This window comes from Cuculus canorus, chromosome 3, assembly GCF_017976375.1.
Source record: "Cuculus canorus isolate bCucCan1 chromosome 3, bCucCan1.pri, whole genome shotgun sequence".
Taxonomy (NCBI): Eukaryota; Metazoa; Chordata; class Aves; order Cuculiformes; family Cuculidae; genus Cuculus; species Cuculus canorus.
In genome coordinates this window covers 116,220,264-116,234,179 of record NC_071403.1, presented here as the reverse complement: position 1 = coordinate 116,234,179, position 13,916 = coordinate 116,220,264, and the positions used below count along the sequence as shown (strand labels likewise).

Genomic DNA, 13,916 nt, shown 5'->3' with positions numbered 1-13,916 from the left:
AAACTGTGCAATTCTGTAATTCTGTTGCAGTTTAGGTTTTTTAATAATCCGGTTAAAAACCATTGTATAGTAGGATTTTGATCTCAAGTGTTTGTGTTGGTTCATTCATTTTTCCTTGTTAATGGCACCTGTTAAACAGATAGCTCTTTATTCTTGTGGATACCTTTTGTAGTAATGGAATTAATCTTTAGCAAGCAAGGGGGAGTGTTTCTGTCTCTTTAAAGTAATTCAGTGAATTAATTAAATGCATGAAGTTCTCAGTGTGCTGGCAACTCAGTAAGGAGGCTATATTTCGATGACAATAGTTTGATCTGTTCTGAGGAAGCTGAGTGTTTTGGGTGGGGGTCATTGGAACATGCGTGGAAATGATTCCTCATTTAAGGAGAGATGCTTCGCAAATTCTCGTGCTATAGGGCAGGCTTAAAGATCCTTGCTCTTCCCACTCTCCACCACTGGGCTGTCGAGGTCTGTGCACCCATCTCCTTCTTTTGCAAGAGGACAAATTGTTCTCAGGATCAGAAGGGCAAACGGAAATAGGAAGCAGCATCTCCAAAGGGATGTGTCCATGTTCTCCTGCAATGTGATGACAGTCCTTGAACCTCACTGATGGGTGAAACTGGGTAGCAATGCCTTGTTTAATGACTGAATTTCTTCAGTTGTCTCCTTCCATTACATTCCTTATGAAATTTGGATTCTTGAAAGTAAGATTAGCATCTCATAACTGGCTGTTTATAAGCCAGACATCTGATGTAAACAATCTGGTTAGATTTTTTTTTCCTGTTGTTAGTGTAGAGAGATTTGTATCTCCAGCAGGTGATTCATTCTCTCTGGCTGATTTGCTTAAGACTCAAGATGATTTGTCTGATACAGATTTAGTTGTAAGACCAGCATAACTTTTAGATAGTTGAACTTGGGCAAGGTGAATTCCACTTTGAATATTTCCTTCTATATAAGGATAGGTAGATCCATATGAGATAGATTTCCTTGGAATCCATAGATGCAGCAAAACACAGCTGTTAGGCCTTGGGGGTAGTAAGAAAGGACTGGTGAGAACGCACAGAAGTGTTGGTAACTGTATACCTGCTCTTAGAGACTTCCAAAGTACAAGCAGTTCTGATTTTAACAGATATGCATTGTGATTTGATTGGTTTGAATATGATGATGCTTGCTAAGTGTGTTAGCTATAATTAAACTCTGTTTATTACTGTAGCAGGCGTATTCTCAGCAGGCTTGGCTCCAGCTGCTTTTGTGCCAAACCCATACATTATCAGTGCTGCTCCTCCAGGTACTGACCCATACACTGCAGCTGGATTAGCTGCAGCAGCTACCCTAGCAGGTAACTGAACACTTTCTAGTGAATCTTCATGATTTTACTGAATTAAATTAGAAAAAAAGCTAAAATCCATCCTGTTTATTCTCTGTAAATGTGTTCCTAGGAAGGAGGAAAATGAATATTGCTGTTTTGAGAATTTTCACTAAGATGTAGAGGGATTCAGTTTCAGTTATATTGGGATTCTGAGTATTTCTTTCCACTGGACTTTTATATGCAACAATTAGGTTTCTTCTGTTATAAAAATGTTTATTCTTAATATAAGTTTCATCTGACAGTAGTTGTATGTACTGTTTTCAAAAGATGAAACACCTGGCCTCTGCTTAGATATTACTGCTCGGTGCACTAATTTTCTAATTCCAGGTTTTCTCATTCCCAGAGGAGGTGAGAACAGTGGTGGTGTCTAGTGCACTAAAAGGCCCTGACAATGGATAAATCCCTAGCTCAGGAAAATCTTTAGAAAATTGATATTGCCATGAAACAACACTACTGAGTATTCGAGTCCCAACAAGTGCTCAGACCTGAGTGTAACATTTTGGAAAAAAAACTTACGTCAGGGTGGTGGTTTCACAGGAAAGGCAGTGGAAAGAACTGAAATGTGTGTATTCACGATGCATTGTGTGTACAGTGCAATGATGTGGAGAGCTTGTTCTTCTTTGGGTCCGTTATCAACAGACTGGGAGCAGTGTGCCCCCTCTGAAGAGGCGAATTAGGCATCAGGGACAGTAGTTGCCTTTATAAGCAAAGGGAGCATACAGGAGGGGGGATAAAAGATGATGAAAGTGTCAGCACATCACTGTCAAGAGCATGAACTTGGTTCATTCTGTGATGTTCTGAAGTGATCTTTTTTCCAGCTATGGAAATTGATTTGGAGTGTTCTTTGGTACAGAAGCTCCAATTACTTTAAGTATTTTCTTTGTCACCTGAGTCTCACAGGAGTATTTATTTTTTTCGTAGGTTTGATGTGAATCCTTTATAACCCATTCGTGTTTGTCTATCATTTTCACTAATATGGGAATTCATTCCTTTTTAATACTGATTTCCATTTTGACATTTAGAGAATAGATCAATGAGAGATGCTACAAACAATATAAACAATTATTTTAACTCACTGCAATAGATGGAATAATCATGTTTTCTGGTTTTAGGTCCTGCTGTGGTTCCGCCTCAGTATTATGGCGTTCCATGGGGGGTGTATCCAGCCAATTTATTTCAGCAGCAAGCTGCAGCAGCAAATACCACAGCAAATCAGCAAGCGGCTTCACAGGCACAACAGGGGCAGCAACCGGTATGTTCTTCAGAGATGTGTGCTTAAAATACTTATTTTAACATTGCTTATTTTAGCGTTTTCACTATGTAAGGATCAGCTTCTAGAAGATTTTACATGTCATATGTTGTGTTGTGTCAAGTGATAAGTTAATATAAAAAATTCTCAGTTTCATTTACAGCATACTTAATATTAATCTTATTTTGAAGTCCTAGTTTTTAAAATTAAAAAAATACACAATAAAAATAGTTTCTTTAGCCCAGGTTACTGTACTGTCACGTTTATGTCCAGATAATGCTGCCTGTACAGTTACTGGAAAATTAAAGTTAAAAAGTAATCTAGAAAGCTAACATAAGGGGAAGAACAGAGATGTTTCAGTAATTTTAGGAGGGTATTTATTTCTTTTAAGCTTGGGAAAAAATTGATCCGTGTTTTTACTAATTAGATGGAAAATTGAATATTTTTCTCCGTCTCGTTTAAGAAGTAAGGAAATAAAGGTATTATCAGTGATTTCATTGCTTCATGGGGAAGAACGATTCTTCTGCATATTTTTTGGTGACAGAATAATCATACTATGACATCACCGTGTGCCATGTTATTTTTGCCTTGATAAATCAGGAGTAAGCAATTGTTAACAAAACTTACTGAAACTTCCACTACTTTAAGTAATTATTAAAAACATGCTAATTTTCTGTAGTTACTCTAGGTGTGTTTTTAAAACCACGCTGTGATCTTGCAGTATGAGTAGATTACTTGTTTCCACAAAGGAAGAACCCAAATCTTATAGCGATTGCATATTTGAATGAATGGAAATATATTTTTTTTTACTAGCGATATGGTTAATTTTAATGCAGTTCTTATAATTTTAATGAGAAGTGACTTTGAGTTTCCGTGAAGTTCCAGAGTAGTTTCATCACTGTTTTAATATGCAGGTAAATCTTTCATCGTGCTGATCATTGTGACCAGCGAACTGTGTTGGTAACTGATTGTGTATCATCTCTCAGTGTTTTTTTGCTTTGTGTATAAAATTGTTATCCAATTTATGGAAGTCACATGTAAGATATTTTGTGGGGACAGATTGTAAATTATATTTCCCTCTTATTTTGGACCTGGAAAAGATTATTTTAACCAAGAGGAATACAGTAGTTGCAAGAATTTAGATTACTTTTCAATCAGATTCCCAGAGATGTGCTGTCAGAACATAATAAAATAAACCTGGGTTGGATGGTGATGTAGTGTTATGTGAATTCTTAAAACTTAGCAGGTACATTTTTTACAGCACTGTTGGCAGTGTGTTAATTATTTAGACGAGTTACTACATGCTGTGAAGTAGTCAGGCTTACATCATTCACTTGCCTGAAAATAATGTAAACAAATGCATTTATCACGGAAGGAAAGGTGTTCAGTTAATAAATAATGCAGATCATAAATGCATCACTCTTACAGATTTTCTTCTGTACTTTATACTCATTACTATTGATGGAATAGACATGAGTTCTGCTGTCCAGAGCAGGGCAGGTATTTTATTGTCACATTTGTCAGCAAAACAGTTTATATGTTTTATTCTTTGTGTGTGTGTTTATATACATGTGTGTATATCCTTGAAACCAGTAAGGTGGAGTATTCCCAAACTGAAATTCAGAGCTAAGTGACATCAAATATGCAAAGCAACTGTTCTGTATCACTTTTAGACCTTTTTTCAACATACAATGGGCTTGCTTTCTTACCTTTTAAGGCAAGGGTGTCATATTGGTCTTTTCCAGGTTCTGCGTGCTGGAGCGACTCAGCGCCCACTTACTCCCAATCAGGGTCAGCAAGGGCAGCAGGCAGAGTCCCTTGCGGCAGCTGCAGCAGCAAATCCAGCTTTGGCTTTTGGTCAGGGTCTTGCTACAGGCATGCCAGGTATGTTGGTGGATTAAGAGAATCGTTGCAAGTTAAAATGCCCATGTTATTAGATATCAGATTAACTATCAAAGTCCTGCTATATTTATGATAAGCTTCATAGAATTGAATTTTATATCATTTTATGTTCACTTTGATTAAAATACTGGTACGGAATTCTTAGAGCACAAGAGATTCCTGTAGCATGTTTTTATCTGGAGTATTTTCTCTGTATTTGTTGTTAAAAATGTGTGCACCTGGAGTATTATGGGGTTTTGCAGGTTGATTTCCTATATAATGAAGCAACTACATGCAGTTTTAAAAGGTCATGAGTTGTCTGAATGGTTAGTCTGGTGCGATGTGAAGTATTAATTTGTCTTTCTGAAGTAATTTTTTGCTTGTGACATATAAAATCTAATGTTCAGAATCCAAAATTAGGAAATTTGAAAGAAAATTACTGCTTAATCATTTCTGAAGATCACAACATGCTTGAAGTGGAAGCACTCCAAAGCTTTTAGCGTGCATGGCTTCTGACTTATCTGGGAACGGTTGTTCTGAATCTCAGTACGTGTCATAAATGCACAATGTCTTAGCTTGGAAATTCAGCATCACTTGTAAGTGTTTGGTACAATTACCTGAGCAAGAACAGTTTAAATATACTTGGTCATTCTCCAGTATGAAAGTTAAGGTTTTACGTAGTTAAATTAGATATTGTTGATGGTAGCTGCAGATGTGTTTGACTTGTACAATTTCTTTCCTCTGTCAGTTCTACTGTGAAATGCCTCAGAGTCTATAGAAGTCAGAGTTAGTTTGTTGATGGATGTTCCAGGACTGCATTATGCGCTTTGCCTCACACCATCAGTTTCTAAACCTCTAGCTGTGGAACAGGCTGGCTCTTGTGTCCTTGTCTGTTTTGGTTTGTAGCTGCCACTTTTATTTCTTTTCGTGCAGTAGTATCAGCTTTTAGCATCTTTCAGTTAAAATGAGGAATTGGCAAGGTGTGCTGTCACAGCACCTCTCACTGAAGCAGAGAGAAGGCCTGCAAACAGTGAGGCATGTCAGGTCAGAGAATCACAGACTGACCTGAGTTGCAAGGGACCCACAAGGATCATTGAGTCCAACCGCTGTTCCTGCACAGGACAACCCCAACATTCACACCAGGTATCTGAGTGCATTGTCCAAATGCTTCTTGAGTATTGTCAGGCTCAGCACCCTGACTGCTTCCCTGGGGAGCTGTTCCAGGGCTCCACCACCCTCTGAGGCAAGAACCTATACAAGCATTTTAGCAAAAGCCTCCAAAGGCTTACCTTTTTGTGTGTGTTTTTGGCTTGTATCTGTTTACGGTTACTTATTAGTTTTGTTCTAGACATGGAACTCTGAGGCTGTGAAGTGGTCCATGCCTTGTAAAACGCCTGTGACATTAGGCTCAAGTCAGATCAACATCTGAGACCTTGACCAGATTTGTGACTTCATTATAGAAAGATGTAAAGAGAGCATTATTTTCAAAAAGAAAACAATCTATCTTAAATAATTCAAGAATAGTTCCTAAAACCCACAGAAGGCCCCCTATGCAAACAAATAATTGAAAGTAGTAGCGAGTGGTCAAATACATAATCTAAGTAAGGTAAGAACCTCTCCTATGAACACTGGGCTTGGAAGACTTTGTTTCCGCCTCCGCAAGCCCCAACAGTTTTTCTGTGAGGGCAGGAACCTTTGTATTCAGTTTCCATTGTAGGTTGCTGCTTTGCCCCATCTGTTGCATGCCTGGATGGCTGGACAAAACCTTTGTTCATGTGAATGCCTTTCAGATGGCTCTATAATAGCAATTGTGCACAACTGGCCTTCAGTCTTACCACACTCTTGCAGGGAATGTGGCTTAAAATATTAAAAGGCATTTATTTTCTCATTCATCACAAGCTGGTTTCATAATGATTCACAGGGAGCTCTGGTGATTTCTCTCTTTAGGTGAAGAAGAAGGGTATAGGATGCTGAAATGAATACAGGGCTTTTTAGGTGGCAATTGTGATACTGGTTTAGATGTCTGTTTTTGAGCTGAATATGTAAGGCTCCTTCTATAGCTCGTGAAGAGAATTAGGAACCTTTAGTCTTGATTCCTGTGACTCTGTTTTAATTACCTGTTGTAGGATAAAGTGGGGCTTGCTCCCAAAGTGCCTTTTTCTATTCACTTATTATAGAATAGAGTGAAGATCGCTAAGTTGCATCTAGGTACCAAAATGTGATAAAGTGAATGCCTAGTAGTAACCACCGAATAACACGTATAATGTAACAAACAAGCAGAAAATGTGTGGAATTCTTGTTGCAAGGGACTTAGATGTATTAGGAGAAAGTGTAAATACAAACTGAGATTCCAGCTTCTTGAATATTCTTTAGAGCATGAATGAATATTTGTAGTTCGGCTGCACTGCAAGCTAGTAAATGAGATTATAATATTCAGCTCTTCTGTACGGCTGTCTTTAATTTGTTTCAACTGCTTTCTCCTTGCCCCAGCCTTCATATTGGATGAATTACTGAGCTATCCCAGCAACAGCATTGTTTTAGAAAGTGTCTGAAATCCAGGTTACTTTTCATGTAATGTTTTTAAGTCCGCTCTTCAGAAAATTTCAGGTTCTTTTCTAAAACAATCAAAAGTGAAAAAAAATTATCATTAGTTGTGCAATTAAAATTTAAATTCTTCCGCTCCTAATTCAGCAGGCCTCTCAGTAGCAAGGAATCTTAAAAACCAGCCCCTTTCTGATGAATAGAGTAAAAGACAAAGATAGCGGGTACTCCCAATTTCATCCTAATATGATCAGTATATATTCTTTTCTACAAATAGAACCATTTCTCATCATAGATGACAGCTGGAGTTGGCTAAGTTATACAAATTCAGGAATCTGCATGTGACTTCAGTTGTGTAAGGAGTAATCGTGCTCCGAGGAGATCATTGTAGTGCAGTTGCTGTACAGAGGCTGCAGCACTGCTCAGCTCACCCTAAAATAGATGTCCAGTGGCCAGTCAGCTGAATCCCTCCGGAGGCTTCATTGGCTGCATTGGCTAGATCAGATGAAACTTAGTTTTATTGAATTCACGCAAGTGAAGCTATTACCACTGACTGTAATGGTGCATGCAGGTGGGTCCATAAATAGATTTGGCTGAAAAACATGGGTAAAACATTAAAATCTACAAATTCTATCTATTGGCATTGCCTTTTTCATTCTCTAGAGGAATTTGAAGTGTGACATTGCAGTGGATCATGCATTCTGCAGGGAGTGTGAAATAGAAGTAAAATGTATTTGTGGCAGACATGCAGGGAGTTAAGATATTGATGAAGTTGCAATAGTTATAGAAAGTATGAATCGTTTACTAGTAGGATCATAAGTCCTGAATTTGATTTGTGAGAGGACAAGTACAGAGGTAAGGCTATGCGTATCTTTATCAGAATAAATGTAAGGTTGTGATGGTTTTGGTTTTGGTGAACTCGGGAGACTGAAGACTGCAGCATTTAGGGAAAGATGGAAGAGTAAGAGCTGAGTGAGCTTTCAAATCTGTATACAAAGGAAAATAATTTGATCTTGGGAATGTGGGGAATGGAGAAGCTGTGAATTTTCTACATAGGGACTCTACAGTGACTTGCAGGTTATGCTCCTGAGAGGAGAGAGAGAAAGAGAGGGAGAGGTGTCAGGATGGTTGTGTTAAAAGGGGCAGATAATTGAGTTGGCAGTAAGAAGTGTCACATCTGTTGACTTAAATGGAGTAGAGAGAAGTGACAAACTGACATACGTTTGGGTGTCATCAGCATAGAGGGAAGGGAGTAGGAGATCTGGGCAGAGCTTTGTGGTATTACATAGAAAAATGTGAGAAGTGTGTGAAGTATCCACTGGAAGCTACTGAAGAAATTACTGGATACATAAGAGCAACACTAAGAAGGGGCTGCACAAGCCAAGAGAACAGATTTCCTCTTATTCTTTAAGAGCATTTAAGGTTTGCATGAAAAGAATCCAGAAAGTTTTCAGAGTCTGTGGATTTGGAGACATTTAGAAATTGTTTCAGGGAAGCCACAGTACTAGCAAACCAGATTGTTTGCTTTCATATTCCCTGGTGATCTGGAGACAGTACGTGTAGATAGAGCAGTTGAATTGTCAAATAAAAGGTGTGATTAATTAGGAAGAAGAGAATATGTTTTAGTTTCTTTGTTACAGTGGAAGACCACAGTAAGCTTGAATGAAAAGGGACTGAAATGAGCTTTAATAGTTAATTTGGAGGGGGGACTGCACAGTCACAAGGAGATGATGATATGATGGAGAGGTAATAAAAAACGTAACAGGAGAAGAGAGGGAATTAGTGAGAAGATCTGGCAAGTTACCATCTTATCTTTGATAAGAGAGAAGGCTGGGAAATGGTTCTTATCTTTGTGCTCACCTTTCTGAGATGGGATGCAAAGTTTGTAGAATACTCTGAGGGGACAGAAATTAGAAAATTTTGCTGAGAGTGGGTCTTCAGTTCTTTAAGTGGATCTAAAATGGTATTTTTTATGTCAAAGCAAATGATTTTACACCTTTGAGGCTGCAGATGTGTTTAGCAAGGTCTCAGCAATATCACAAATAGTCTTACACTGCTTTGCTTTAGCAGATCGGTAGAGAAAGCTGGGAGGCCTCCTATTCCAGGATCAGAATGTATTCATTTCAGAGATTAACGACATGGAAGCACTCCTCAGTTCTCATGAATAGCTTGAACGTTCTCTGACGGACAGTATCTTGTTACTAAGGTTAATGACTTATTATTACTAATTTTAAATGGCCTGTTTGTCAGTGGCATCACAGATAAGATAGTGGCAAGGAAGTATCAGGTTAGGCATTTTGTAATGCAAAGACCAGGTGTAAGTTGCTTCCATTTTTAAATCGAGTAGTCATGTTAGTCAATAATTTTTGAAAACCTGAAATTAATGTATTAAATTGTATTAGTATTAATCTCAGTAAATTTAATTTATGCAGTATTGTGTAAGTTAGCTTTGGGGTGTTTTTTTTTCCTCCAAGTGTTTTGCATTGAAAAAATAGGCTTGTTTGCATGGTGGGTCTAAAATCATATAAAATGTGGTGTATTAGTTTCAGATGAGCACAAGAGTGGAAATATATGATCAGTCCTTTTTTTATACAGCTGTGCCATTCATTATCTGTGGACTTGAACACAGAGGATAGGTGGGCAGAGTAAATGCTGGTAAGAGTTAGCCAGTTCTGAGTTCTGGAAAAACTGCTTTTGTGTCATACAGTGGTAACAAATGGCAGGACCAACAGGGTGTTATCAGCTGAATGTGCTATGAGTAAAAGCAGAAATTATGTAGGCGCTAGAAATTAAACATTGCTAATGAATGCAGGAACGGATGTGGTATTATGAAAAATTTTCCTACTGTATCACTAATATTCTAATATTCTAGGGTGTGTTCTCTGCAGGACTACAGTAAATCAGGGAACAGTCACTCTCACCTCTCCCTGCCTTGGGAATATAGGAACCTTTCTTCGTGGTGAAGGTGGTAGAGCAGCACAGCACAGTTTTGTATGAGGAAAAGGCAGTAGCACCTGTAGCAAAGATGTCCTAACTAATTCAATTGTTCAACCTTTTTTGGTTGTTTTAAACTAGCTAAACTTTCAGACAAACTCTGTGGGTGACAACACACATTTGAAATGATCCCATTTCTTCCCATGCTCTTGGGGGGGAAGTGAAGGTAGATATACCTGGAATGCAAAACAAGTAGTGAGGACAAGTAAGTTTGGAATAATAGTAATGACAGGTTTTCATGACCAGTAGAGTGTTGTCATCTCCAGAACTGGGAATTGGATCCAAAGATCTGGATTTTCATCACTCCTCTCCTTCTCCTTCGTATCTTCACATTTTCTTAGTGTGAGAGGATTTATACCTGTGCCTCCAGTGTCCCTGCAGAGTACTGTAAATACCAGGCAAGCAGGAAAATAGGGTTTCCACCTCTGGTTTTGGAACAAGGGATATAGGCAGAAGAGATTACACGTGTTTTAGAAACTGAGAAGGAGAAGATGAGTGAAGATGAGTTGGAAGCCTGGTGATTGCGGTGTTCACCTGGAATGAGAGGCTCAGATCTTTATGTTCAGGTCCATGGGTATTTCAGAGAGGACTCTACTAGACCTAGCTATGTACGTACATGGAAACTGACTTAAAATAGCAAGTTCTTGATTCTTACACATACAGAAATAAATGTGTGATTTTTGCAATCCTGACTCTTTTCTTAGTAGCATTAGTATATATTTGAGCATGGAGGAATATTAAAGTTCCTTTGGGTTTTGTTTTATCGCTTTATAAGAATAGTCAACCTAAAAATTAGACCGTTTTATCTGCATTGTCAGCACCATTTCTTAGATTATCCTAGCTCTTGTCTTCCATTTTTTAGGTATTCTTATTCCAGTTCTTCTGTTTCGTTATAAAGTGTCAGAGATTTAACATTAATTCTCTTGTCCTTAATAGGGGCTTTTTATTTGCTCTTTTTTGTCTCTTTTGCTTTCCTTCATTCAAATGTTGTATCCTGTTTTCCTTCCTACTGCTTGCTTTTCTTTTTCAGTTCCTCCTCCTTTTTGTCACCCGGTTCCAACCCTTAATTGTCAACTGAATGAAACTATACTAGGAATATAGTCTTTTTCTCTCTGAAGCTCACAAGGAATTCCTGCACACAGAGCATTTCTTTCCCATTGTGGTTTTGTAGACGGCCTTTTAAGGGTGGCTAGGAAACATACGGAGTTGCCAAGCTTGCATTTCTTTCAGCACTTTAATTGTACAGATCTCAATACCTTTTCCATGCATAAAGGAGTACAAGGGAAATGTAGAATATTTTAAATTGCTGGAAGGAGTTAATTTGATAATGATCCAAATACGGCCAATCGTGGTGTTCCAGTACCTTTTCGCTGTGGTGTTAGAAGCTTTAACCTTGAAAATAAAATTGAACTTTGGACTATTACATTTAGCTGCTATTCTGGTTTTTAAAAATTATGTAGAGCATTCATAAATAAGATTTTGTCACACAGTTCTACGATGTTCAGCGTTTTTCTTTTGATGTCCAGTTGACGTTTGGAGGCAATATGGCAGAAATGCTGTTTTCCCCCCTTATAGTTCATTGTCAGACTATTTCAATGAGAGAAGCAATGCTGACTGTACAAATCTTTTAGTGTTACTACTAATTCTTGTATTCTGTGTTGTTTAGGTTATCAAGTACTAGCTCCCACTGCCTATTACGATCAGACTGGTGCCTTAGTAGTAGGCCCTGGAGCAAGAACTGGCCTTGGAGCACCAGTCAGATTGGTGGCCTCAACTCCTGTTATAATCAGTTCTGCAGCAGCACAAGCAGGTAAGTGTTTGATCCTGCGTGCGTGTTTCTTCCACTTTTGTACTCAATCTTAAGAGTAGTGTTGGTTAATAAGTATTCAGTATCATTGATATGTTTTGTATGCACCTGTGAGGTTTTCTAGTTGTGAAGGGTATACCATACATGCTTCTTTTCTTATTCTGCTGCCTCCCTTTCTCTGGGGGACACTGCTGTTTCTCAGAGGTGTAGTTTTCCTTTTCTTGTTCAGATTTATACTCCTCTCCCCATACACATACAGGCATGTTTCCGCAAATGTTGTCGCATGTCAGATATGAACATCTTCCTCTCTCCCCATGCATGTAACATGCACTTCTCATCAGTCCCCGAAATGGTGTCCTCTAGGAAGTGTCATTTCATTGCTTCGGCCTGGCAGAAGATGATGGAGTGCTCTGGGGCCTTGCTGTGACTTTCTCCTGAAAGTACTTTTTCCTGAAAAGTGTGGCAAGGACAAAATCAATCAGATGGACAGCAGAATAGCAGAATTAGTTCTATGGAAAGTCTCTAGTTTTCTTTTGTTTTTTTTGGGTTTTTTTTTATCAGTAAAAGGATCTGGTACTACTTTACTGAACCATTGTATTTATTGCATTTGTTAAATGAATATCTGAAATCCTAAAACCAGATTAATTGAATTAATCTGTTCAGAAAATTAGATTTTAAGTTAATCTGTAAGCTTCTTTCTCTATGCAGAACTCAATTCTGACATTAGCTGAAGATCTCTGACTCTTCGCTTCAACTCTGCTATTGCAACTTTGAATGTATAAGTACAGTTCAGTGAACAGTATTGTCTTTTATGATTACAGTGAAAATTCCTTCAATTACATTAACAATTCTACAGCCTTGATTAGCCTACAACATGCTGTCTTCTTTTTTTCCTCGGGTAATTAAGGCTGTGTAACACTATAAAGTCTCTTTAGTCCTTTAATATGTGAATTTCTGCTTGTGTAAGAGGGCTTCAAAAAATACAATTTAGATCTGAATAGTCCATTTTCAGTCAGAAATGTTTGAGAGAGTAACTGTGATTGAAAACATGTGTTTTACAGCTGCAGCTGCTTCAGCTGGAGGAACAGCAAACAATCTCGCGGGAGCCACGAACGGTCTATTTCGGCCACTTGGTGCCCAGCCACAACAACAGCAACAGCAAACAAATAGTAGCCTACAGTCCAGTTCATTTTATGGCAGTAACTCTTTGACCAATAACTCCCAGAGCAGTTCCCTTTTTTCACATGGTCCTGGCCAACCAGGAAGCACATCTCTTGGCTTTGGAAGTAGCAGCTCTTTAGGAGCGGCTATCGGCTCTGCACTTGGTGGATTTGGCTCATCAGGTAGGTTGTTAATATAGTGAGGAAATTCTGTGAGACTTGTGTTAAGCAAAAAAAGTGTATCTGTATCCAGACGTGTTATATCCACATACATTTCTTAAAAGAATGTAAAAATAGGTTATTCAAGTTTAAAAGAAATTATAGGGGAAGAAAAAGGGACTTTGAAATTCACCTGGGCTCTCTATACAAGATGCATTTTTGAAGAATATCTCATAGTCACAGATACTTCCAAAATGCGTATTGAGCACTGTACTCTGCCCCAAGAGTCTGTTAGTGGGGTTAGTAAGTGTTTTTTCCCCCCAAGGAACTCTTCATTCTGTGTTTAAAATAACTGATGATATTTGAGATATGTGTTCTTTTGTTGTAATTCTCATGTCAGGAAAATTGCTGATGATTAAAAAAATTTAGCATATTACTTTCTAACTTTGATCTTCTATTGCAATGTTTGTTGCCATAACATTTTTAATAAGGTTTATAAAACAGAAAGACTTAATACCCAAGGATAGTCCTCGTTAACTCCAGTAGGTTTAATCTTAGATACAGTTAAGCCTAAATAGTTCTGTGCAAGTTTGGGGCCCTAAATTATTTCAACAGATGCTCCTGAAATATTATCAACCTGTTTGTATCTCAAAAAAGAATAAATCAATGTTGCCATTGTGTTTCTGCCCTGTAGCAGAAATTTATTTGCGCAGTTTTAAACATGCAAGGTAGGTTTTCATATATTTCGGGTTCAGTATT

The 13,916-nt window shown here is 38.1% G+C and overlaps 1 protein-coding gene across 8 annotated transcripts in view; it reads left to right on the top strand.

Moving 5' to 3' along the window:
• The window catches only part of PUM2 (pumilio RNA binding family member 2), an 81,483-nt gene that overhangs the window by 45,341 nt on the left and 22,226 nt on the right, over positions 1-13,916 (top strand). For 6 of the 8 annotated variants that reach the window (XM_054061198.1, XM_054061197.1, XM_054061201.1 and 3 more), the window contains 5 exons: positions 1,211-1,336; positions 2,479-2,618; positions 4,361-4,499; positions 11,698-11,841; positions 12,900-13,181. In XM_054061198.1, coding sequence (XP_053917173.1) covers positions 1,211-1,336; positions 2,479-2,618; positions 4,361-4,499; positions 11,698-11,841; positions 12,900-13,181 — 831 coding nt within the window. The remainder of the gene's footprint in view (positions 1-1,210; positions 1,337-2,478; positions 2,619-4,360; positions 4,500-11,697; positions 11,842-12,899; positions 13,182-13,916) is intronic. The other 2 variants (XM_009558335.2, XM_054061196.1) reach the window with 1 other exon arrangement.